At 40.8% G+C, this 27,994-nt stretch overlaps 1 protein-coding gene across 3 annotated transcripts; it reads right to left on the bottom strand.

Annotated features, from left to right (window-relative positions):
* Window positions 1–136: 136 nt before the first annotated feature.
* Window positions 137–21,831, bottom strand: siah1 (siah E3 ubiquitin protein ligase 1). Of its 3 annotated transcripts, none has more exons than XM_066685716.1 (3): window positions 21,612–21,831; window positions 8,525–8,581; window positions 137–2,459 (listed from the first exon to the last, which is right to left on the bottom strand). In XM_066685716.1, exons 2-3 carry the CDS (start codon window positions 8,532–8,534, stop codon window positions 1,609–1,611), a joined length of 861 nt encoding a protein of 286 aa, XP_066541813.1. In that variant the 5' UTR covers window positions 8,535–8,581; window positions 21,612–21,831; the 3' UTR covers window positions 137–1,608. The 3 variants fall into 3 exon arrangements, with proteins under 3 accessions (XP_066541813.1, XP_066541812.1, XP_066541814.1); XM_066685715.1 differs by lacking the exon at window positions 21,612–21,831 and adding an exon at window positions 10,356–11,163; XM_066685717.1 differs by lacking the exon at window positions 21,612–21,831 and adding an exon at window positions 8,692–8,714.
* Window positions 21,832–27,994: the final 6,163 nt, after the last annotated feature.

Below are 27,994 nucleotides of genomic sequence, written 5' to 3'. Positions count from 1 at the left end.
TAAAATATGTCCTTGACGGACAGACTATTTTTAGACCTATTTTGAACGTTCAGGGACGTTCCTTGTTTACTGGGTATTACCTCCTGCATACCTTTAAAATAATTTCTATTTAGCGCGATGAAACCAAAAGGTATGAAAAAGATAGATTTATTTAATGGCAAAATAGAACAAAACGGAAACAAAAAGAAACATTTGAACAAAATAAAAACAGATCAGGACCAGCAACAGTACAATGAATCCACAGAGATGTTTGGCTTTTGCTTCGCCCACTCCTCACAAAAACAGACATACAAACGGGGAAAAAAATTTCTGTACTTACAAAAAAGAGAACAAAAGACATGAGGTCTTCTGAAGAACAACACTATATACAAACACTGAAGATTAGCCACAATGTTACAACAGCCTTTTCATTCCATTTTCTTATAAGTCATTACAAAATGATAACAATAATCTCAATAATAACTGTAGAAATTGCCCTCATTTCGAGTCTGATATTCAGTACAGCCCTGCCCCCAGCATTTGAAGAGATCACTAGATCCAGACAACGACTGAGACAACGTATTTGATTACCTCACGACGGCCTCATGCGTGCTGCGATAACGGAAGCAGGATCCATTCTGTTAACTGTTTTCAGTAAAATGACTTAACATTCACAGGCGCAGGACTGCTGTTAATAGCACCTGGTCAGAATAAAGTAGGCTATCGGAGAAGGTGGTAGCGAAATCCAAGAGGGATCAGGGATATCTGAGGACTTCAAACCTGTCTATACAGAGTCTGCCTATCCAAAACATCCCCTCCTACAGAGGAAAGACAAACCCCAAGAAAACACTGCAATCTCCTAAACTGAAAGAATTCAGATTTTCATATGAAATCTGGATTCATCAAGTGTCAGCCAGTGGTCATGCTTGGAGTTCCAGCATCTTCATCCTTCACAGGGGTGGTGGTGGCAGTCAAATAAGAACACAAACAAATAACTTGGATAAAACCTACAACAGCGGATATGCAACTTAAAAAAAAATTAGTGTTTCATTTGAACTAAAAAATTCCAACCTGTCGGGGGTGAGGGGGTTGGGGGGGGAAGGAGAGTAACATCAACATCAAGGGATGATTTTGCTTGAATGTTTTGAGTTAACCCCACCCCAGAACCTATTGCAAAACCCTAACCCTCCATCCTACTGCACCATTCCTTCACCCATCTTCATAAACAAAGCCACATGTGCGAAAGTCCGCTTCACAAGGCCCTTTTTCCCCCCATCTTCAAGGGCAATGTCATTTGCTCTCAAAAATGTAGAATACATTACTGTAATCATTTAACTTATATAGTAATAATAATAATATTTATAATAATAATTAATAAAGCATAACATTGAAAACCCAAGAATAACGTCTGGTTGAACGTGCCAAGTGCTTTAACTGATACAATGTCAGTTCTATCAGTTACTTGGAACGCACAACAAGGTTCCCTCAGTTAACTATCCCCCCCCTCCCCTCCCCAACTCAAGGTGTCCCATGGTGTGAAATGTTTTGAGTGAATGTTTATGCCTGTATGTTCATGTGTGTGTGTGTGTGTGTGTGTGTGTGCACGTGTGTGTGTGTCTGTGACAGTCCTCAGCACATAGATATGGTGACGTTGATGCCCAGGTTGCCATTCTCTGCAAAAAGCTGTGCGATGGAGGTGTCAAACACCAGGCAGTCACTGTTCATGATGGCGGTGGCGATGCCCTCGTGGATGGAGCGTGGTGTGGCTTCCCAGGTGAGCCGCCGCCTGTGGCCGTTCAGCTCCAGCCTATAGGCGAAGTTCTCGGCCTGCTTTCTTGTGCCGATCAGCTGCACAATAGCGAAGAACTGCTGGTGGCCGTCATACTTCTCCTGCTTCTCTAGCACCAGCATGAAGTGGAAGCCAAAGCAAGACTGCATCATGACCCAGTCCACCGCCCCGGGCAGGTTGATGTCCGTGGCCAGGAAGACGATGTCCTCGCCCTGCAGTGTGGTGATGGATTTGTGCTGATGCAGGAGGTGGGGCATGACGGCATCCAGCGAGCCCTGCCACTTACAGGAGGCGCCGGGGCAGGGGCAAGAGTACGGCCTGAACTCGCACAGCTCCTCATGCTCTGCTTTGTCCGTGTGAGGCAGGGTCACCTCGCAGCCGGACGAGGCGTACTTGCAGGGGAACAGCACAGAGTTGGCGACTTTCTCCATGGCCAGGTTGCGGATGGAGCCCAGGGGTCCTCTGCACGTGGGACAGCAGGTGAGCTTTGGCCGGCAGTTGCTGCAGACCAGGTGGCCGCTCTGGCACTGAAGGATGGGGGGCAGCACATAGTCGAAGCAGACGGGGCATTCGAACAGACTGGCCAGGTCACTGTTGGAGGCGGTGGTGCCTGAAAGGGTGGGGACGCGCTGAGAAGGGGCACACTTGGAGGTTCCTGTGGGCAGCGCTGTGGCGGTCTGGCGACTCATTTCTGAAAAGAGTGAGATACAAAAGGGAGAGTTGTTAAAAACACAAAAACCAAAAAAGTCAGATTCTACAGGAAGAAAAATGAGTGTAGAAACCAATGGCTGTCAAGGACAACTGAGGAAGTAAATAAACCTGGCAGCACTTCAGCAGCGTTTTCCATAGCAATTGGGAATACAATTATACAGTCACTTTCAATCTCCCTAATGCTGGAATTTGACCCTGTGCTTTGCTGGAAAACAGAGACGTATTAAGTGCAAGCCTTTGAATCTATGGGGTGTGGGGGGAAAAAAAAAAAAAAAAAAGATGCAGTCAATTCAAACTGCCTTTGGACTGAACAAGAGACCCATATACTGTCTTGAGTGGTGCAAACCAATGGCTGTAACACAGAGACGCTTGTCTATTTCCACTGAACAGTTCCCAGATATTGTGGTCTACTTGCACTGATAAAGTCAGACATGGGCCTCCGGGAAGTGCTTGGGGCAGCTATTTTTGGCGTGGACACCATTTCCACACTTTTGTGGAAAGCAGATGCAGAGAGAGAGAGACAGAGAGAGAGAGAGAGAGAGAGAAACACAAGCAGAGAGAAAGAGAGAGAGAAGCAGAGAGAAAGCTCACTTAGCTGCCAGGACGCATGCCTGCTAAAAGAGTGTTCCTATGGCAACGGAGTGTGGCGAGGGGTGTGTGTAAGAGGAGAGGAGGCTGAGATCACAGTGAGATTTTCCCCATTGCATGGCAGAGGCAGGGCGTGACCCAGACCTCATACTGTGCTGCTTTATGTAAGCCACAACTGCCTATAGCTCAGCCCAGCAGACAGCTACAGTGAGGAACTGCAGACTACAACATTGTGGCAAAGCAGTTATCAAAGGAGGGTAGAGTGTCCTGCTGAAGTTCAGCTCACAGCTAGCCCTGTGTGTGTGTGTGTGCGCGCACACACACACACACACACACACGTTGGTGGCTCAGAGGCTGCATGTAACTCATCTACTGTGATAAAGCCTTGTGTATTTTTAGCACTGAGCTGCATTTTGGGTGCAGCAGCCATAGCCAAAAGTAGCACCGTGCACAACAGGCCACCAGCTAGCCCCAAATACATGACCTGAAGTCTGAGAAGAAAACTAATGATGAACAACAGTAAAGAACGTGGTTACCGGGTCTCGTCTAATGAAGTAAGCCCTACCCACTTTTTTGGAGGCAGTTAACGTTCTCTATAACTCTGGTTCAGATTCCCTAAACTAAGCAATGTGCACATGCGAGTATGAGGAGTCAAAAGACTTATATTTCAAAAGGAGCATGTACACCATGTAGCCAAAGGCTTGTGGAAAACTGGTAATCAAGCATTTCCTCTGGAATCAAAGACCTTAAAAAGGGAGCTTTTTTTTTTTTACCAGGTTCTGCTCTTCTGGGAATGCTTTAGATGTTGGAGCGTTTCTCTAACGTCATTCAGCCATGAGAACGAGTGAAGCCAGGTACTGATGCTGCATAATTTGTTTTGGGTCACAAACAGCCCTTCCACTCATCCCAAAGATGATGATTACATGCCATCAAGTCACCTGGTGACCACATAGATTGGAGCATACCTCCAGAGCACCCTGTCTGGACACTGATATATATATATATAAAGAAAATCAGAAATCATAAACTTGTTCTGAATGTGTGGTTTGGGTAAAATATGAGTTAAAAGTTGTAAACCAATTGGCTAATTAAGGAATCCTGCTTCATGAGAGAGGCACCAGCTTTATATTTACAGATGGGCATTGCTCACACAGGCAAAACATTTACAAGATACTGGATCTGAGTAGGACAGATCCACAATTGTTTTCACCTATATTTAAGCAATAGTTGTAGATGATTCCAAATCGGATTCAAATCCTATTTCTAACTTGTGACTTGGTTTGACCACTCAGCCTGTACCCTTACTTGTGTTGTTGCTATTAGAACCAATATGGCTGTTAGCAAATGAGTCTACAGTCTGACCACATTCGTTTTATTTTTCTCTCAAATGTATATTAACTGCCAATTGCACCTGTTAGTTATAGCCAAGACTCCCCAAAGCCTGTGTAGAACTAAAACCAGCAACTCCTGAGGCAGGTTGGACTTGTTCATCTGGCAGAGGAAGTATATCCTCATGTTGGGCTGTTTGTGATCATGTTGATGTTGGGAGCCCAACCTTAGTTCCCTGGGGACTGTCGTTTTCAGGCGTTACTGTCAATGAAAAAGTTCTCTCTCAGACTCCTGGCCTCCTAATCTCACACACATACATACATATAGATAGATAGATAGATAGATAGATAGATAGATAGATAATTTCCCCCATTTAAGCCTTGGCTGCAAGTTAGATGTACAGGCTCTTTAAATATGTAAATAAATAATAAAAGAAAAAACCTGGATTAACGTAAATGGGTGCTGTTTGGTGCCTCCAGAATCCAACAAATAAGCAACATTATTTTAGTTACCAAGGACACAACATCCCAGTGTGTGCGTGTGTACACAGAGATGCGTGTTGAAAGCTGTTGGCATGCAAAGCTCTGCTGAGATCCTAAGAACAGCAGAGGGCCCGTCTGCTGTTAAATGACACTGCCACAGAAATGGCAGCAAAACTGAGGCTCGCCAACCTCCCACTCAGAGTGCTGAGAGGCAGGCACAGCCATACTTCAGTGTACACTGCTGATGAGAAAATACTGCACTGTTTGCTTTGGCTTACGTGACAGATGGACTGACGCATGTCTTTTAGTGAGTACAATGATGGGCCTGAACACACAGAGTTGTAGAAGGAAAGGCTTGGGAGCGCGCACAGTTGAAGTCCTGTCTGTTTCAGAATTATTGCAGTTGGGGAAGGGAGAAAAAAAAAAAAAACAGCATGAAAAGAACTGTTTGTAGACAATAAATTTTGTGGCACAGCCAGCCATGGACTAAGGAAGATTAAATACAAAATAAAATCTAACTGAAATCTCCACCTTCACCTCTTCAGCCAATTAAGAAATTCCAGACCAGTGTGATAAAAACAAGAATTAGAGGCTAAGCACTGAACCCCTGTTGGGTCTGTAACGCTTAATTGTGGCAAGAAGAAAAAAAAGAAAAACACAACAGGGCAACATGGGAGCTGTCTGGGCTGATTTTGGGCAGGGGCTGAAGCATTACTGCATCACAGACAAATTTTTTTTGAAATAATTAATTTTAAGATTAATATTGATTGAATAATTATGGTGTTCATATTCATTCATTGTCTGAAATCGCTTATCCAGTTCAGGGTCGCGGTGGGTCCAGAGCCTACTCGGAATCACTGTGCGCAAAACAGGAACACACCCTGGAGGGGGGCGCCAGTCCATCACAGGGCGACACACTCCCACATTCCCTCACACACACACAGAAACTATGGACACTTGAGTTGCCAATCCACCTACCAATGTGCGCTTTTGGACCACGGGACGGAAACTGAAGCACCTGGAATAAACCAACACGGACAATGGGAACACACACCAAACTCCTTACAGACAGTCACCCAGCGACTTTGGAGTGGTACGGTGGCACAGCAGGTAGTGTCGCTGTCACACAGCTCCAGGATCCTGGGGTTGTGAATTATGACCAGTAGTGTGTATACGTGAACCAGGAAAAAGTACCCTCATTAAGAACGGTTCTGTTCAGTTGTACTTAAATTGTTGTATTTAAATGTGCAGTTCATAATGCAGGCTTCTAAACAGATTAATACTCAAATTTGGGCAGTCCTGAAATAACTTATTAGTGAGACCCTTAAAAAATATTGTTAAATCATGTGTCCATATCCCTGGTGAAGTGAAGGCAGTACAACAAACTTATTCACAAGATCAAATTGAAACAGATCAACCTATAATCGTCAGGTGTTCGCTGATGCATTTTAATAAACTGTATGTTACTACAACTGATATATGCAGCATTACTGCAATAAAATAAATTCGTATTAGAATTTGAAGCACTTAAACTCCTTCAAATGTCTAGTGATGATATCTGATAAACTTTATTCCTGAATGTCTTTGCATAACTACATTTGTCCAAGAACCAAACAGCCTGTCACACCTCTTCCTATTCCAGGAAAGGACAGCGCTGAACTGCTGTGCAAGTGGAAAGCCTGGAGCACATCACATAACACAGGAAATCCTGTAACCCCAGAGGAAGTGGCTTGAGCTGCCCTAATGTCAGCTCCTCTAATGGAATTACAACCATGGGGAGAGGCAAAGGCCTGAGCTACAATACTAAGCATAAATTTGGTTCATTTTCTGGATCTGTTCAGGGTGTATTCATAATATTTGGAGATATTTTTACACTACAATCAGATTTGTTTTTACACTCACTGGATAAGGTAGTAAGTATTAGTCAACAATAAAGCTAGAACTACATGTAGCCATACGTTCAGCTCAAGATGAACAGATAAAAGCACAATTAATCATTCTAGTCTAGTCCGGAAGCTTCTTTTGAAGGCAGATCTGTTCCTTAAAAAGTATTAATACACAGCTGACAGCAAGGAAAATTTAATTTCTGAACTAAAAAGAAAAAAAAAAAAAAAAAGTCAAATCACTAGAAGAGCATTTTCTCTGATTCAGCAGACATTTTGTGGAATGAATCATCATTTACAGTACATTATGCTTCATCTTCAATACACAACTGTTTATTTAAAAAATATATATATAAATAAAATGTATAAAATGTATCTAAAGATAAAGACTGCATATCCATGAAGACTACGAAGCACAATACAGAATCAACTGAATGTGGGCTAGCTCAGTAAAGTTAAAAACTAGGCAGAGAATAAAGTATGAATTATTTTGTATTTTTAGATGTAAAGGACCTCTAGGAGCTGGCTTGTAAGTCGCTAAAACTCATTTTTAGGAACTGTTGGGTGGGGTGTGGGTTCCTTGTTCAGTGCTTAGAATCAAAGACACTAAAACTTATTTATGATAGGAACCTAACACCCTTTAAGGTTTCTTCAACATTTTGCATGTTAACAGTGAACCACTTTTCATTCACAAAGCTGAAATGACTAACTTTAAAAACATGTAGACACCCTGTTCAATTAATGAATTTAGCAATAAAATGCACTCATTCCTGACCAATGTGTACACACAGCTTGGATGAACTCCATAAAACGGCAACACAAATGGAACGAGACACTCTAGGCACAGATGCAGCTGCTCCAAAGTCACTACGCTCAATGCCAATTCCTGTTTAGAGCAGTGTGTTTTAAAACTACAAGTTCAGTCCCAAGTGATGCATCAGTCAGCCAAGGCCAGGAGACAAAGAAAGCACAAAAGGCACCTGCTTTATAAGGAAGTATTAATTTCTTTAATATAATAATTGGTCTGCCATGTTTTGCATTAATAGACTGTTGAAGATTCTGCACAATAATTATATTTATTTTAACATCCAACAGTGCTGTATCTGTTCAACAAGCAGTAGATTTAGATTAAAAAGGGTTGCTGTTAATCTACTGTGTTTTGGAAAGAAGCTGCCAGCATACTGAAGCACTGCCAGGTCCACACAGGGCACTCCTGGTGGATAATGAGTTTGAAAAGAGATAAGAGAGTGGTAAACAGTGGCACGGTGAACTGAGGGTTAGTTCTGTCATAGGCAGGTTGTAACAGGACACTGCCTCACCTCCACCGATTCAGTGAGTGCTAACTGTGGGTCAGAGAGCACAAGAGTTTGATGGCACAGATATGCCTTAGGTGGTAGTGAAGTGGGGTACGGGCTAAATGACCAACTCAAGGTGAAGGACGCATTTCCACCCCATGGTCCACTGTTTTTCTTATCATCCCAATTTTCTAACTACATGGTATATGACAGCGAAATGTTCCCAGATTATATATGCCACATATTAGAGCTTTAAAAAAAATAAATAAATAAATAAATAAAAAAATATATATATATATATATATATATATATATATATATATATATATATATATATATATATATATATATATATATATATATATATATATATATATATATATCCTTACACATATAAAACAAAATAAAATCTGCCAGACCACCGACAGCTTTAGCAAAAGCAAATGACAAACTATACTTAGAACTTGCCTTCGTCCATATGATTCCCAAGTAAGGCTATCTTCTTCTCTTGAAATGTGTGGACCTCTGGAAAGAGAGAGAAAGACAAATTAATAAAGAAAAAAACTGAATTGTGCAGCCCATACAGAATTGCTGTATGGCTCAGCATCCATTCTGTTCAATAAAACTGGATTTACCTGTAAGGTGGAAACTATTCCCCCTGTACACCTGTCACCTGTCATGTTTTGAGTGCAAAGACAAAGCATGTAAAGACACCATTAATTGCAAAATAAAATCCAAGTGAAACTTTCCATGTGCAAAACGTTTTGTTTTGTTGTTGTTTTTTTCTTCCTCCCCTGGTCAGTGTCTTTCTATTTCTATAAAACTGTGTGAATTACACCCCCACCCTAACTCTCATGGAATCATCATCAATGCATGGTGCAATGGGGACAAGCCTCATGCTGTTTCAGACAATTTTGGATCAATGCATAGCTTTAAAATTTCAGTAACTACAAACAGAATATTAATACATTTATCTTGCATTTGGTGCCTTTGGTTACATGAAACATTTTGTTTTAGACCAAGTGCTTTCAGGAATATTTAAATCTGTATCCTAATCTACGGTGTAAATACCATGACCCTACAGTAACCATAATGTAGATCCTTAAAAAGATACAGTTTAAAAAAAAAAACAAAAAAACAACAGAAGCAGTGGAAAACGGAGTTGAGATAAGTGCACTGTGCCTTTCAGAGAAACATGTGATACTCCAGTCCAGTCTGTGTGTCAGCATTGCCTGGGTGGGCAGGCGTGTCCCGGCCCATCCTGACTGTACACTCTGACAAGACGGTTTACTACTAAACACACAGTGTTAATACTTAAAACACGTTTACAAACATACTGAGCAGGAAAAAAGACAATTACAATAGCACATGTTCTAAAACCTATACTTGCAGCATATTCAGGTTTTATTCCCAGCTGTACCCTACTTCCTATCCAAACAAGCAGAAAACACACCGACTGTGGGGTATTTGCGGCATATAACCCACTGCTCCGGCCACATATTAGCACCAAAAAAAATGCAGATTTGCTCCAATTTTGCCTATTTTTTCTCGTGGGATGGACATATGATTTTGTCAATATCTGTTAACAGTAACCACAATAGCCAATGTGATCATCTGGTAAAAGTGTTAAATAAGCTGATGTTAAACTGAGTGATGAGTGGGTTTCACAGAAGTATATGAACACAAAGTAGAATAGATGACTTCAGGTCAGACCTGCTTGGTCACCACAAAACAAGGTTCTGATCAATTTAATGGCTTAAATTCAACACCAGGCCACTTTATGGCTGTTAAGCAATTTTGTGATTGGTGGGAAAAGAAATTGGACAAATAAGAAATGTTTCAAATTACTAATTTTAAATAAAATTAAATTTTGAATACTAAGTCGATTGTCCAGGTGGCCCTATTTTCTGTGCCTTTTTCACATCTGCATATACACAAAAGAAATAAACAACCAACCAACCAATAAAAAAAACACACACACAGGTCAACTAAGGGGAAGAACAGCAGGGCTGCCTGGAACCATAAGGCAAATTAAGTCTATGGCAAATAAGAGCTTTTTCTTAACACACAAAAGTTTCCTTCTTTGTCCTCTTGTAAGCGCACGCACACAGAACAATAAACAGAGGTTAGAAGTGGCTACAACTCAAGAAAAGGTTTTTTCCACCATTCGAACAAAAACCCATGTCTGGGCTAGGGGGAAAGAGTGTGGGAGAGACACGTGAACCAACAACATTCCATACAGGCTCAGTGACGCAGGTGAAGATACAAGTCTGTAAAGTATGCAGTGGTCTTGTGTTACCTTTAGGCTTGTTGGCCGTTCGGGCAGCTATACATGTGAACAGCTTGAGCACCCCCTTCCATGAGTAAACGGGCTGCAGCCTAACAGTGGGCGACATGGGGACTCTTCATTGCGCTCTTTCCATAGAAACAAAACAGCCCATAACAGAGGGCCCCCTCCAGTCCTGTCTCTGAAATTCTCTCTGGCTTACTCACTCACTCCTTATGCCAGATGAAAATACTGCAACAAAATGGTCCTTATACATCCGCTCCCAGACACCCTCGGAACATGCGAAGGTTAAAAGGTGGACAGTGACATGGGCACTTATACTGGCAAGCACACGAAGTCCCATGAAATATCCAAATGCCGGTTAACTGTATGTTGTACAGCAGACTTGTGACTTGAAAGGCAAAAGTCCTCTTTTAGAATGCAGTCCAGACAAGAAGAAATAAAAATTAATACAATATTAGAAAAACAAAGATGAACAAATTGGTGCGGTAATCCAGAAATGTTACACAAGTGTATCCAGCTTTGACTGCCTGGCAGGAAGCTTGAGCAGGAGACCAAGGAGAGAGGGAGCAAAAGGAGGAAAAAAAAAAGAGGAAGAGAGGAAAAACAACAACAGAGAGGCAAGTTTCCCCCTTTTCTCTAAGAGCACATTCCAGCACCAGTGTTAATGACCACTCCCAGGGCCTGTCCAAGAATCCAGTGAGAACTCCAGAAGAAAGAGGGAGAACACCACTCTTGCTGAGGCTGAACAGGGCAAACTCTCAGTAGAAAGTCCTGCCTGCCTGCACTTTCGCCACTGCAGCCTGAGGAGTCGAATGTCAGGATGAAGACGGCATGCTCTCTCACTCCTTCTGTGTATGCGTGTACATGCATTTCTCTCTCTCTAGGAGGAGGAGTAGGAGGACCCTGCTCCTGGGCCTGACTCGTGTCAAATTACACACTCCTACTGCTCCTCCTCCGAACATTTGGCTCAGACAAAGAGGCCTTACTATATAGCAGCACTACACCAAATCCTACAGAAGAGGGCACAGCAGGAAAGCAGCAAAGAAACAACCATAGACATTGCTGAATAAAAAATTGACCTAATTCTTATTTAAAAAATAAATAAATACAAGTTAGTAATTTATCAGTGTCTGACAAAAGCAGTATTTAACACACTGAAGCCTCAACAGCAAAAATTTATATAAAATCGTTTTAGCATTTTGTCCACACATAGGCTAGTCTTTTTTTTAAACAGTTTTGATATTTTTCAGTATAGCTCATTTTAGTTTTTCACAGCCATGAATGTTAAATCTTGGCTTCATTTCCTGTTTCTCATGGTCCAAGGAATCTTACTTAAGCCGCTTTCAAACATGAACTCTGGAGAAACTCCAAAGAAACTTGCAGCTGGAAATGTTCTGCATGCTTTAGGCATGGGCCAGCGCTTGTGTTGTATAAGGTCTAATGGCGATTGTAATGGTCTGCAAGGCCCTGTGCAGTCCATAAGATTCCCACTTTGTACATTTTTCAAGATACTTTTTATTGACACCAGCACAAATATTACTGAGGACATTAACTAAAACAGCATTCTTTAACTTTTTGTACAGTAATATACATGTACAATTCATAGACATTCACTCACATTGTGTTACCACTTTATCCTATGCAGGGCCTTGGTGGGTCAAGAGACTAGCCAGAATCATTGGGTGAACTGCATGAACGCAGTCCAGGCAGGGCGCCAATCTATCACAGGACATCACACTCTAAACCAGTCATGCTCAAAAGACTTGTGCACAATTTCGCACAGTCAATCAACCTACCAACATGTGTTTTTGGGTTGTCGGAGGAAACCAAACTCCTCAAAGACACTTACCCCAGGTGGGGATTGAACTCCAGCCCCCTGGAGCTGTGTGGCAACAACACTACCTGCAGAAGAGTGTCACAATTGTGGGCCAAAAGGAGCCGTTTCAAATGTATGGTCCTCGTTTGCCACATCACACATGGCCAGTCATGTCAACTAAGCCAACTTGCCAGTGTCACTAACCACTCAGTCACCCTGCAAAGTGTCAGCTACAAAAAAACCTACTAGCACTAACCATACTAGGGCTGTCCTGAATGCTTGGATTGCCAGAATGTGTGTGGAGTTTTGCTTTATCTATAGCCTTCAGTTTACCAAGAAGAAGAAATTAGAAAAAAATAAAATAAAATAAAATAAAATATTAATAATAATAATATATTCCATCCATCCATCCATCCATTATCTGTAACTGCTTATCCAATTCAGGGTCACGGTGGGTCCAGAGCCTACCTGGAATCATTGGGCGCAAGGCAGGAATAAACCCTGGAGGGGGTGCCAGTCCTTCACAGGGCAACACACACACACACACACCCACACATTCACACCTACAGACACTTGAGTTGCCAATCAACCTACCAACGTGTTTTTTTGGACTGTGGGAGGAAGTAATAAATTCAAATCTCAAAGTTATAATAAGTTTATATAGTGTGCTAAAAACCATGTCAGCCTTCCAAATCTCAAGTTAATGACACAGAAGACTATGGTGTAGTAAAAATCGAAGCAGACAATACGAAGCAACAAGTTTCATACAACAAACTGGTGTTGCTAAAATACCTTAAGCCCACCATTTCATCTGCTAAGTGTAACTGCATTCTGTTCAACCTCCTCAAATAGCTTGGCTTCAAAATAGTGTCCAAATAAATAAATAAATGAGGGCCAGCATGAATCCTCACAGCTAGAAGAGACAATCCTCACTCTCGTCAACCACCCACCAACCACAAGAACCAGGACAATGACGTCCAGCCCTATCAATGACCTAATGATACAGCAGTCCTGACAACACATCACACTCCCTTGACAAGTAAGTGAGCATGTGGTAATTTTCTCTTGTTTTAAGTTTCACCTTCACAAAGGGCAGATGCAAAGGCGTCTGGGTCACAAGCACTCCCTCAAAAAGGCCAGCGTGGAAAAGCAAAAGCCATGCAACCACTCCAAAAGAAACGTAGGATTTCAGGGGAAGATACGCTGATCAACCGTAATATTATAACCACCTCCTTGTTTCTACACTCACTATCCATTCTCTGAGCTCCACTGACCATACAGGAGCACACTGTAGTTTCATAATTACAGGCTATAGTCCATTTGTTGCTCTGTATAATCTATTTTCCCTTTTCACCCCGTTCTTCAATGGTCAGGACAACACAGGACCACCAGAGAGCAGGTACGGTTTGGGTGGGGGTCATCCTCACCGCTGCAGTGACACTGATATGGTGTTATGTTAGCGTGTGTTGTGCTGGTATGAGCGGATCATACACAGCAGTGCTGCTGGAGTTAACTCAGGTACAGCAGAAAAACAGTACACAACATGGAAGTATAAAACAGGGATTGTTAGCAGCTATAATTAAGTAATTTAAGACAACAATTTACATTACAGACAAGAGAACTGTACTTCTTTACTACAAAACATTGGTTTGTAGCTGTGTGCATACTCATTCTTCCTATATACAGGAGTATCACAAATATTTGTCTTAGACAGCAGCAGAGTTATTTCAGCTTGAATTAAAGCAGCAACCTACACCTGTAAGCAAAAGAAGGCAAAGGACATAGGCTTCATTTACATCTAGATGAGGTCTCTTGGGCATAGCATTTACATGAAATTTCTTGGACGTTTTGCAGAAGCAGGATCCTAGAACTGGACTTCAGTAAGCAAGATGCAAAACAGTTTCCCTGTGGAAAATAATTTCAATAATTACTACTGGGGAACCACCTCACTATGGTGACGGCAAACATTTTTTACACGAAAGCCACTAATCAATGCCATTGTTTTCAAGTGACAAAGAGGTTGTGATCTAAACAGTGAAAACAGATGGCCTTTTCTGCACTTAGACCACAGGGACCGAAAATCACACAACTAATTCACAACCACAGAAATGTATATTTGACTACTAACATCAGGATTACCACAAAAACGCATATTTGGTCTACTGTGAAATAAATCCTTTCATCAGTAAGTTAATACATTTTCATAAAAAGATATATATTCTTAAAACAGATAAATAATTAAACCAACTCGCAATAATATTCAGTGATGAATTACCATAAATTTATCCTAAGATTAGGCTTAATCAAAATCTGTGAAACCATCCCTAACATTTATAATGTAGCCTTAATGCATGTAATGTCTCCCTGTGTAAAACAAGTGGGTGAGATTAAATTTTTTAAAAAAAGAGGACATTATGCAAAAATCAGTTTTTGCATTTCCACTTTGACCTCTACTGCTCCTATAAACACTCCAAGCACAAAAAAAACACCCAAAAAACCATGCATCCATTTTCTGTGAGCGTATTGTGTCAGGAATAATTTTTCTATGAGCCGTTTGGATGGCTGCCTTATAGTGACGTCACAATATGGACGTTTGCATAGAACCACCCTGGCACCACCCCTAACCTGCCAACCCCCACCAGATTAGTTGAAGGTCTACCATTTTGGTCTGCTGGTTTTACAAGTGGGTGGGGCACGGCTTATTTGCATAAGTGACAGAGCCCTTAAATGGTTTATGCTGAAAGGAACTGAAACTGGCAAGAACAGAGCTGGTGAGATCTCTATGTGAGAGTGATTTTGTGCAAATAACTTCATGAACATGTTTTGTAAAGCTCATAGACCTATTCTAACTTTAAAAATTTAAAGTTAGAATAGAAAGTTAGAACTATTCTAACTAAAAACTTTAAAAGGTTTGGGCCAAAGAGAAAAATGTGGTACAAGATCTCTCTTCTCACTACGTATGGGCGTGTCTGTGATGTTTCTGTATGTAAGTAAATGAACAGCATATTGAAAGGGGTTTCTTCTATGCGGGACACTTGTATAAAATACCAACCTACTCTGAGTGGCCAACTGGCTATATGAAGCACAGTGGCTGCACTCATCGTCATGCACCACTTTCATGTGGCAACGCTCTTTAAAATACATAGGACACAGCTAGGCATAGTGGTAAGTGGACGTGTACCATTAGGCCACAGTATCAGCACCCTGTAGGTTAATGCATAAAGTAAGAATTAGAAATTTAACTATTTTAACTAAAATTAATTAATTCATTTATCTTCTGTAACTGATTCATCCTGATCAGGGTCATGGTGGGTCCAGAGCCCACTCAGAATCATTAGGCGCAAGGCAGGAAAACACTATGAACATGACACCAATAAATCACAGAGCATCTCTCATACACCTGTGGAAAATTTCACACCAATACAACTATCAATGTGTTGATGGACTATGGAATGAAACCAGAGCACTCCGCTGTCCACACAGACTTTGATAGCGCTTTTCCACCATAATAACTCTAGTTCTTCAACCGGTTCCGCACCTGATTCTTGGAACCTTGGTTCTTTCCAGCGATCCAGACTGAGTCTCAACAAGTTTAGAGGGGAACCAAGGATATGTCATCAGTGGGGTGTCACTGGGGCTGAATACAGCGCCAGAGCCACAGAAAATGTCAGAGTCATTGTTTGTTTATTGTGGAGTCAGATCAGAGTGAGATGTAATACGTTGCTGAGTTCCGAGCCATCCTGCTGAGCTACTGAACAACGGAGAAACATAGCTAACCAATGCAGTGCCACTGTACTGGACAACACACATTGTGGCACACCAAACACAGCCCCAGAAACACACACAAACTGAGCAAGCTCCTGTTTTATTTCTTATAACTTAAATGACCCTGTCCACCAGAGTTTATGCTGAAAAACTTATTGTTCTTTGGTTCCCACTGCAAAATAACTTTCAGGGTTCCTGAACATATTTTTGTGTGTCGAAATGTGCCAAATGGTTCAAAATTTGGTTTGCAAACTGGAACAGAGCCCATTCCACAACGGTGGTAAAGCGCTACCAGAGAACACACCAAACACATTATTTAACATAAACCTGAGCCATCAAATTTCAGCTCAAAATCATAAGCATGTTTTCTCACACTTATGTATGTAGACTTTTTTTTGACATGTGCAATGGGAATCTAATGTAAACCGTGTGTATGGGTTTCCTCCGGGTGCTTAGTTTTCCTCCCACTGTCCTGAAATTTGCTGTTTGGTGTACTGGCTGTGTGAAAATGACCATAGATTTAAGTTTGAGTGACTGGGTGAATGTGTGAAAGTATTCACGGGTGTGAGTGAGAAAGTAACTGGTTGAGTGTATGATGCCCTGTGATGGAGTGTCCAGGAGTAAGTTCTGACCTTGCACCCAATGACTCTGGGTCTGTAAGCAGATACAGAAAATGACAGAATGAATAAATTCCCTGTAAAAATTTGTACTAGTGTTTGGTTAACCTTGGGAAATTAAAAACAGAAGACAATTTGAGATATTGGCAAAAAGTTAGGAGGCTAAAAGAATCCAGTAACACAGAATATTATCATTTGCAGTGGAAGAGATTTCAGATGATGTTATTATTTGGAAATAGCAGGTAGGGTTTTCTCATTGAATAAGTAATGGGTGCTGCCTCTTCAGGCAAACTAATGATCTAACACTTGATAAACTGATTCAATGCTGGACGCTGATGAAGCTTCCTTTTCTCCTACACACGGTCTTCACTCCTCCATGGATAATGTGAAATCATGTTTTCTGGATCTAAATAAGCCTTGCCAAGAAAGTCACTATGCGGCCAAGCTACCTTTGCCTCCTCAGTAACGTACTTATCGAACCTTACAACATGGTCATGTTTTGTGGTAATATTGTTTCATAATCAACATACTGTCTTTCAATTACAATGGACACCATGGCAGTTTACAGTCCAGATAAACGGCAATTAGTGTTGTTTTATTTAACTTATAGCAAGCATTTTTTTCAGTTTGATTCAGATGATTTGAATATTCAAATACTGGCACTGTAAAATCACTGCTTTGCTATGAAATTAAGACACCACAAAAAAGACCAGCGTAGTACCTACACTAAAGATGTAAGGGACGTTACATCTTAAATGCCCCCTTGCATTATGCATAGATATATTGTTTAGCCACTTGGAGGGGGCCTGACACCCAACTCAACCGGTGTCTGCGCTAAAAAGTAATTGGATCTTTCCCCTCTGAAAACACACAAGACCAAATGAACCAGAACATACTCTCATCTATGCAGTTCATTAAAGATTTCATCCCATCTATTACCTCCTCCTCATCTTTAAGATATCCTTACCATGGAGAGAGCCCATTAGTGTCTCGTTCGGGAACATGATATGTGCAGAGAGTGCAGCACTCAGTCTGCTACGGTATCCTGCAGTTGAAACCATTAGCAGACCCATGCAGTGTGCCATGTGACCAAGCAGGGTGTGTGTCTTTCTTTCTTGCTCTTTCTCTATGAAAAATAAAGCTGCCTGCCACTTTAAGGACGTTAGCAAGAAAAGCCCACCCACTATGATTTGAGATCAAACAGTGACGGTCAATTCTATTTGTGCATTTAGCTTGAAAAACGCACAATGAACACAGGATGCAGAGAGGCACCGTAGCACACAGAGTTAGCATGTATGTGGATGAGCACAAGTAAACAATTGTGATTGGATGTACAAGGATAAACATGTCTGTGCCAGCTCTATCGTCATAAGAACAGTATTATATAAAGTGGAAAAAAAAACCTTCAAACAAAAACTGTAGTCATATAGTAAAAATCATTTCTCTGAAGATACTGACATACTTTTGGCACTGTGGAAAAAAAATAGCTCTCTTCATGGAAAAGCCTGTGTTTGATTAGGCTTCAATAAAACAAAAAGAAAACACTGATTTATTCGAAGGACATCGTTTCTGCTTTTAGGTTTACAAATGCATAAAATGTAAACTACTGAATACAGCAGCTCATCATGAATACAATGATATCATCTGTTTAATATATTGCTCTAATCTAAACAACTCTCTGAAATTATTATTTACCCAGGGGTATCTCGGAAAATTGTAAAATGGCTTGATCATTTCATGGCAACAAAGCCACAAAATCAGGCTAAGATACAAGAACAGATCTTGTTTGAGCCTCTGTTGCATTTTATTCAATCTGTATTACATTTATGTAGCTATATGGAAGTTATGTGATGCAGCATTCCTTATTCCAATAACAAGACCTCATTTTATAAGCCAGTTCTATTTAGATATGGCCAGTATTACATGAGGGGTCACTGTACAAATGAACCAGAAAATCAGTCATGGTGAAAAGGAGACTGTTGGATGAGAAGACTCTCCCACCTTTAAGACACAAACAGAATGACTGACAGACAGACATACACACACTACCAAAGTTGTAATTTGTTACACTTGAACAGATGGTCAACTAGCCTTATGATCTGAACAGTGATTATCTAGGGAGCAACATACTGAGATGACAAAGAAACAGAAAGAGTGGTGAGCATGTGTGTAAGAAATAAAGTAGGAACTGAAAGAACTAATAAGACAGCAAAAGAAACAGTGCTGTATACTCATCTGAGAAGTTGTAAAAAGACTCATTACTGTCATCACCCAGAAGTTGGCGAATACTCGCTCTACAGCCCCCTTCTCTCAAAAGGACCAGCTGTCATTTTGGCAAGGGGACACCCAGTGTGCCTAGCTCGGTATGTGCAGCTGCCAGTGAGACTACAGAAAACTAAGGGTCAGACTGAGCCAGAGCACATGAACTAGTTAACCAGCATTACACAGTATGAAATGACTCCTTTGAGCCAGCCAAATAATCCAATTTGCATGACCATCACACGCAAGGTTAGGCTGGCATCCCAGAATCAATACGACTCAATCACTCGCCCTACAAGACAACAGCTGTTAGGTGAACAGATGACACAGGAGTGCTGGTTTGTTTGTGGTCCATCTGGAATACTACGATGACAAAGATGGCTGCTGCTGCTGCTACTACTAATCCTATGATAACTAGAACAACTACTGCTACAAGCAAGGGTTTGAACAATTTGGAGAGGGGGAACCTTTCTTGAATTGAATTTTAATATGAAATAATTATTTATCATGGACTACTACTACAATATAAAAATAAAACAATGAGGCTAGTATAATCATTATTATCAATATCATTATAATTAATGACTTAATAAAGGAGCTGCTTTTATTACTGTTACTATTGCTGCTAGTATTGTAAATTACACACATGCTCTGTTTATAATAATAACCATTACTATTAGTTTTATTATTATAGCCTTAATATCTGATTGGATCCTAGTTTAGATAATTGACCTTATAACAATACTGATTCCTTCAATGTGATTGGCCTTACACAGGCACAAATCTCATTTACCTAATACGCCCCAAGTAAACAAGAACAGCGTGTCCATAAATGCCTCAAGCAATTAGCCAACATCATTACACTTGCATTTTTCATCTCTATAGAACTGCTCTGAATGTTACATTCACAGACTTTACGTGAACAGAACAGCTATAAAAACAAGAGGTATCAATGTAGTCATTTAATGCATTGTTAATCTGAAAGCTGCAGTAAAACAGAGCTGCAGACCACAAGCTGTCAGTTGCTGGGGCTATTTGACCTGCACCATCTTGGTACTGATTAGGCATCAGCGGGGCGTGCACACTGATTAATGTAAAGTTTGAGAGTCTGAAAAAACATTGACAATTCATAAATGTCTAACATTTTCAAATGTAAATATAAAACTACAGACTCACTAAGTGGTCAGGAAGAGTGTGTGGAGCATCTCACTAACCGTTACTGCATAAACAAAACACTCCGTCTCATTGACAGCATCCAACCACTTCAGACACTACAGCCTGCTGAAATAAACCCTCACAGAAACCACCAAAGACTCCCTGTAGTAAAATCAAGTTTTTAACTTTGTTAACATATCTATGTGGTGTAGTTTATTTGCTAGAAGATCAGGTGCAAAATAAGCTATCAGCCCCATAGCTGAGCAGTTCTACTCTGAAAATGTAGTTTTCCAAATCAGTCTAAAATAAACAAAATCAGACCTCTAATATTTCTTACATCATAAATGTAAAAACCAATTTCATCGAGTCACAGTCCTGTGTAATGGAACTGGATACAAGTGGCAGAGGAGTGAGTGGAATTAGAAGTGGGGACTAATTGCATAAGGGGATATTTTTATGAAAATAACTACCAAATATGTCATTCTAATGAACAGAAATAATGGTTTAGGTGTTTAATCAATGTCCAGAGAGGGACTTCAAAAGTGGTCTTATTGGTTCCTAGTGTTTTATGTAATCTTGTCTAGTAGTATTGGGGATTGGTGCTTTTATGATAGGATCTGTTACATTAATCAATAAGTGTTCAACAGGTGACCGGTGAAAGATTTTGGAAGCATCTGCTTTGTATACGTCTCTAAGAGTGACCATTATGCCACTTCTTCCTGGAGATTAAACCCATCAGACTCTACTTTAGACTAACGGTTCTAATTGCACATTTTCATCAGGTTAATGTAAGTGTATTACCCCTTAGCCACTGAGAACTGAAAGGCCACGTTAAGGAGTTATTAGTAAGTTTGTCATTTAAGTAGAAATGATGACTCTAGATTTCCAAAATCTTCATATGAAGTCAATGTGCAACAACAGAGAAACATGCTCAGTTTCTCTGCCGGGGAAACTAACAACAGGTTACAAATCTGCCCCTTTAACTGATGTAACGTTAAATCGGCCTTAAATTACAACAAGCCTGTAGTGGCCGCTTTAAACACTGCCAAGTTCAAGTCACCAACTGAAACCTGGGACATAGTGTGTGGACGCAGACTCAGACACTTTTCATTCTGGTCACAGGGTCGTGGGTTGTCGAGTAAAACAGACACCATTCAGGCCTCAGAATAGAGTAGCACCACCATAAAAGATCACAATGACTACTGTGCTAAATCTGTCGACCTAAGGGAGGTTTGGAGAATGTTTAAAATACATAGACACATCAGTTAATTTCTTCAGCTCTGTGAACACCCAGTCAGCGCTAACGTTAGCTGCCCTAGCAGTCCTCCTGCAGCTTCTACATCTCGCTAGCAGGTTAATTAGCCAGGCTAAACTAGCCTCCTACCAATGAGTCAATGTAACCCGCTATCTGTATTAGACAGCCATACAGATATTCACACACGCTCATTCCTATCCACAAATACACTCATATGTTCGTAACGAAGTATTGTACAGGGCCAGCCCCGGGAAAACTGTAAAGACAAATCAGCCCACTCTGTTTACAGGCTAACGTTAACTAGCAAGAGCTAACCGTTGTTCGCAACATCAAGCTAACGAGGCTAGCCCGCAGCAAACCGAAGAGCCTTAAGACATTTACGCGAAAACCGAGCTCACCTCTAGAGAAATATCCTTGTTTTTACAAAGAACAAGGCCCAAACGAGTAATCCCTCCACGGTTTATCGTCGTCTAATCGTTGGGTCGTTTCAATTTCCACATTCACAGCTGAGCTCCACCGCAGACAGACGCTTTGGCCGGCAGCCTCTCTCTCTCGCACTCTCTCGCTCTGTGTCACTATATCTCTCTCTCCCCTCTCTCTCTCACACACACTGACTATAGCTCTCTCTCTCTCTCTCTCTCTCTCTCTCTCCCCTCTCTCTCTCACACACACTGACTATAGTTCTCTCTCTCTCTCTCTCTCTCTCTCTCTCTCTTACACACACTGACTATAGCTCTCTCTCTCTCTTTCTTTCTCTCTCTCTCATCTCACACTAATTCTCACTGTACACTACTTTTTTCTCTTTAGCCCTCTCTCTAGCCCAGCAAATACTCGATGAAAATACGATTTTGCCAGCCATGCCAGCTGTCTAAACAACCTTTATATCTGGTTGAAAATGATAGGTGAAATGACAATGCTCCTCTTCTAAAATTGGTTAAAATGTAATGAATGTAATAGTCTGAAAAAGGACATGTGTCTTGGGCTAAATTTGGACAAAGACTGTTTGTCCGAACAAAGCCCAGATTTCAACGTCACCCCACCCCCCAAAAATAAATAAATAAACATATAATTTAAAAAGTTTATATGACGTTTGATCTCTCTCTCTCTCTCTCTCTCTCTCTCTCTCTCTCACTCACTCTCTCACTCACTCACTCACAAACAGTCATAATCTCTAAATTAGTTCCTTAGCTGAGCCACATGAGGCGCTATAACCTCTACTGAACTGCAGTAGTAAGGACACGTATGGGGGTAAGGTAAATGAGGACAGATATAATATATTAATAAATAATATTGCTCAGACACACGCCTCAGCGAGGGCTGAGAAAACATACGTTTATTGTATGTATGTTTTGTTTTGTATTGTATGTTTAATATGGTAATATAATGTCTATAGTGGAGGGAAATTTTCAGGCCTTTTCAGGTTGGAACAGCACAGTGGGCAACACCCCTGCCCCTGCACACAGCCGAATGGGCAGGAACACTACATTACACCAATGAGTCTTTGGGCAATTGATTATATAATGTGGTGGCCCAAAGAGTCTAAATACGGTCCACCACCGATACTGTTAGTTAACTGTGTGGGGTAATTAACCTTGCCTATCCAGTTGCACTTCCCACACCAGTCTATTTCTTAAGTGTATACATAATTTACAGACTGTGGACTCTGGAGAATAGTCTGTCTAGGAGGAGCACTAAGGTACCTTTCACTTCATGCCTGCCTATACTATTGGTGTAATGTCATAAAGAAGTTTTATAGAATTATACATTATATATTGTTTACAGATTTCAGATACTCATTATTTGCAATTAAAAGTAATTTTTCTGTAGATATAAATATCTTCTAAACTGCTAAGTACTGTGCCACTGTGTAGTGGAATGTCTTAGAACCCTAATCAGCAGTTATATCAATCACAACATAGTAGACACTGTTAGCAGTAAAACAAATTAAAAGAACAGGAATTAGGGAATATGAACATGAAAGGCTGAAATGTAACTGATTAAAAAGTGGGTTCCTTCATTCTTAAATAAACAAGTTAATCTCAGAGAGAGTACAAATCCATCAATATTTTACTTAAATATTTTAACAGTGTGGCCCTGTGATGGCACCCTGACCATTGCTTTGAGCGCAATGATTCCAAGTAAGGTTTGGATTACCACAACCCTAAACAGGATAAAGGCATTGCAGAAAACAGATGGATGAATAAATAAATGAAAGATACATGATTTAAATAAAAGCTAGTCACTACATACCTTTGATGCTTTGTCTAACGTGTTTAATCTTAGGCCTTAAATTAGCAAGGAAACATTTTGAGGCAACAAAATGCCAAGATGCATTGGTGATGTATCAATTAAACTTGGAAATTAGGGTGTTACAGGTTACAGATATGGGATCATTGCCCTTCTCCAATACTGTGTATTTGTTTTGATGTGAACTGAGGTAACTGTGTACATATTCACCTTAGAAGTCATGCAAGTTCCCTTGTACATTGCCATCATTATATGGTTTCAAATGGAGATGTCAGAAGTTGTCACATACAACATTTTGGAGACTTTTCTGTGGAAAGGCAATTATGTGGGTTGCACTGACTCACAGGACCATTTATACTCTCAGCATTTTGCCAAGAAAATGATTTTTTCCACATCTACCATTCCTGTCCAACAACACCTATGCAAATAATGTATAAACAAACCAAATCTCAACTGATATTAATGGGTGCATTGGAGAAACAGGCTTTGCGTGCAGATACCACATGCTGCGCGTCACATCTGTGTCACGGTTTGAAGATCAGCCAAATCTAATCTTGCAATGTCATATTATGGCATGAGGTTTAATACCGTCATGAGTCACTGGTTCACAAACAGAAACTCCAGTCTCTGCCATGCTACTGTTCCCTCCTTCTAAGCAAACACTATATAAATGCTCCTAGATTGCAGCACTCTGGAAGGGCCTGTTGTTGCCAGACAAAGCCCGAGTGAATGGGGAGACAGCGTCTGAAACACAAGGCCATAAAAGTGAGCAGCCTTTCATGATGAATCGGCCCCTGCTTTCTTTTCAGCTCCCAAAGTTGCCAGCTCAGCCACCGGGAGGAAATGACATCATTGTTTGTGGCTCTGCAGCAGATGGAGGGAAGGGAGCGGCCCCTCCCTGAGCCACGGGTGCAGCCGGCGTGCCACATGGAGGAGTCAAAACAGTGCATTCAGTGCAAACAGTCAGCCTGCTTTTTCCTCTCTCTGCACAGCGTGGAGGCAGTGGCAGGAGATCCTCGCAGCTTCACTGTGACTGCTGCCTCCGCTAGCACTGCCTCGTCAGCAAACTCATGAATTCACTCAGCCCCTCGGCATGAGGGTCCACGCTTTACACATTCATACATATCTAAACCAATGCCATGCTGGGAATTATAGACTTCTTGCCATATTATATTTGACAGAGAACACCTACCTACACTAACTGCTAAGCTAATATACAACTGATCCATTTGTATTAGACCACAACTAGGTCAATGTCACTACTCTGCTAATAATATCAGGTAATTAGTGGTTTGCTTGTGGCCTGTTGATGGGCAATAAATGTAATGTAAAATGAACAAGTACATTAAATGATTTTTAAAAAATGTAGTCTTCACACAAGAGGACAACAAAAATTAACCTCTGCATTTAACTTGCCCTTTGCAGTGAGCGCGCACACACACACACACACACATAAAATCTTATATCTGTATATATCTTATGCCATTCACTTTATGGAGGCAAACACGCTTAAAAATGATGATTCATCAAGGGTTCTTTAGTAAGAAAAATGGTACTATATAGATCCCTGAACATAATTGAATGGTTCTTTGCATCATACATGTGTTCTCCAATTTGATGGAGCATATATTATAGGTGGTTATATATGGCACCGTTTTGAGAAGGGTTCTATATGGCACCAAGAACAGTTCTTCTATTATAACTAAATTGACATTGGGACAGTAGAAGGACTGTTAGAACACTTTCCTGAAAGGTGCTATATAGAACAATCTGTAACATCAATCTCAAGAACCCCGTCATGATGCAAAGAACCATTTAACCAAGCAAGTGTTCATTGTTCTATATAGAACCAGTTTCATTTTCTAAAAAAACTTAAAGATCCATCACTTTTAAGTGTATACTTCTAGTTTAACCCTAAACCTACCCTATCCATAAAGGTAATGTGTATGATGGTGATTGGTTTGTCTTTTAAGGTAGAACGGAAAGTTTGAGGAAAAAAACAACTGCTCTTTGTACTAGCTATTGTTGAACTTGTCTGTAAGTTTTTATTCTCTGTTTGAATTACCACAGAATCTTGTTTGTAACTAGTGTTGTTTAGATTTGTAGCACTTTTGGTCTTAATTTTCATGCAATTAACACTCTCCTGAATATAGTACGGGTTCCCTAACTAATCGGTAACAGCAAAAATAAGTCAATATTACCCACATATGGAGCATTAATAATACAATGTGAGTGTGTACATGTTTTGAACCTCACAAAGTTGTATAATCCAGGCGTACACACACACACACACACACACACATGCAACTAGAGGCAACTCCCGTGGTGAGCAGCAAACCACAGTGCCCAAGGGAGCAGTTGGGGGTTAGGTGCCCTGTTCAAGGACTTTCCACCTCAGCTGTTAATTGTAAAAGAAGGAGAAAGCTCGATTCCTTCATGCCCCCAGCAACATTTTCTCAGCCGATCCATGAACCTTTTGGTCCCAAGTCCACTTCTCTAACATTGAGGCCACAGCTTCCCCAGATGTGGTAAATAAAGTAAAATAACAATTTACTGATCCTAAATTAAGCATCAACAAATAAATATAGTATCAACATTTTCAGAATGTCATGTGCCCACAATTGGCCTTATTGTTATAATATCCCCAATCTTTTCAGAAGACATACGCTGTGTCTGAAATAGTGTCATGTTCACTATATAGTACAATATTTTGGGGTTCCGTCATATAGTGATAGTGTCCATAAGCATAGTGGACAAATTTTAGTGCACTCGCAGCAATCACAAGTGGATGTACTCTATTGCATAGCAGATACCCATTATCCACTACGTTTTTTTGTAAAAAACATACATAAGGTAGTGTCAAAATCAGTCACTAAAATACCTCAAATCAATTCCCTACAATGGTGCCCTGCATAGTGAATAATATAGGGAAAAGTAAATAGGGAGTCATTTTGCACAAACCTATACATTTAGTTTTTCCCCAGTGCTCCAAAGCTTAGTTTTAAAAGTTGGTTGCATTTTCTACTTCTGGCCTTTCAAGTAATCTCCCCCTATCCCAAACACATTCAGAACAGAGCTTAATATTTTCAGTCCTTCGAAGTTGGAAGGTGTTTATTTGACATACTCAATCAATGTCTTGCCTGAGCTCTTTTGTTTCTAATGGAACACATTTAGTTTTTAAAATCTCTAAACACACGCCAGCCCCTGCACCCCCCCCCCTTAATCTGTGTACACACTGAGTCAATTCCGAAAATACTCCACAATAACATTCTCACATGGGAACCCTGGCTTCTGATTAGTCGCATTGCAATCGGTACAGTCTTGTTTTACATTAAACAGCTTGTTGTTTCAGTGCCCTGGTTCAGCTCACACTGCAAAAATAAATGCATCTGCGGTAGTATGTTTATGATTAAAGATTAAAGGGGTCCATTACTTCCTCGCTGGTAATCTGTGCAGACGGGACTGGGCCACTGTGGCCGGGTGAGCTTAAGCGGGACATAAGGGAGGGGGGAGGCCTGGTAGGGGATTACTTACTGGTTATGTAAGTATATTGTCTCACCACAGAGTGTGCATTTATGTGTGTGTATGTGAGTGGTGGGAGAGAAGGAATGAGAGTGAGAAAGAGGCTGAGAGAAAGTGGGATAGAGACAGTAGGTAAGAGGTCCACAGCAGGGAAACAGACGAAGGAGAGGGGGGAATTTGGTGGGAGGAGGTTATTTTGCGGAGTGCCCGAGAATGTTGAGCTGTTTGGGAATGTTGATGGTATTTGAGCCTTCCTGCTTGGGCCAAGACAGGGAAAGTGTTCTTTTTGTTTATTGTTCATTTTACCATGCTCAGATGAGAAGTAAGAAAGGAAAGGGAAATGGAGATTAGACATTTATTCTTCTTTTTCCCCCAGGCCTCTTCACTTTTATCAGTGTAATATCTGACAGCTTCTCTAGTCCTCTATCTGAGGACTTTATATTAAACTGTTTTTTTACTGCAGGGATATGAAAGAGGCGCTTTCTCAGCCTGCTCCACTTATCGACCTGGTGTTGCAAGGCCCACCTCCTTTTTAGGGGGCAGCCATGACCTAAAAGTTAGCCAATTGAGCTTGGGACTGGAGAATCACTCAGGTTTGGTTTGATCCCCTCAACCAGTAGAAGGCAGGGGTTAGCCTTGAGAAAGCCACATAATCCCCAACTGCTCCCTGGGCACTGGAATGGCTGTCTGACCCCCAATGGGAATTTGTTTTGTGGAGTAACGAAACTCCATCCAGTAACTTAGGGATAAGTAGAAGTGAATTTTGTGAACCAGAACTAATCAACCAACATCAGTATAAGACCTCACAAATGATTTTGTGGCTGAACGTAATTAAAGCAATGCTCTAAAATATAGTGTAAACCTTCCCAGAAAAGTACAATCTGTTACTCCAGCAAATGCGAGATACATTCCCCACAAATTTTCTTGATTTGAGAATAACTGCCTTCATTAAAGCATTACCAAATCCTTGGCACCCATTACAATACCCTTGGCATCATGTACAATCAGATAC

The sequence above is a fragment of the Hoplias malabaricus genome, chromosome 11 (genome assembly GCF_029633855.1).
Source record: "Hoplias malabaricus isolate fHopMal1 chromosome 11, fHopMal1.hap1, whole genome shotgun sequence".
Taxonomy (NCBI): Eukaryota; Metazoa; Chordata; class Actinopteri; order Characiformes; family Erythrinidae; genus Hoplias; species Hoplias malabaricus.
This window is presented reverse-complemented; position numbering and strand designations above follow the sequence as displayed.

Bases quoted from the DNA above. Each gene is read 5' to 3' on its own strand.
- siah1 (XM_066685715.1), bottom strand. From the start codon at position 10,452: ATGTCGCCCACTGTTAGGCTGCAGCCCGTTTACTCATGGAAGGGGGTG. The intron at 8,582-10,355 runs GTAACACAAGAC...CTCTCTTTCCAG, and splicing joins AACGGCCAACAAGCCTAAAG to AGGTCCACACATTTCAAGAG. The intron at 2,460-8,524 runs GCAAGTTCTAAG...CACTCTTTTCAG, and splicing joins TGGGAATCATATGGACGAAG to AAATGAGTCGCCAGACCGCC.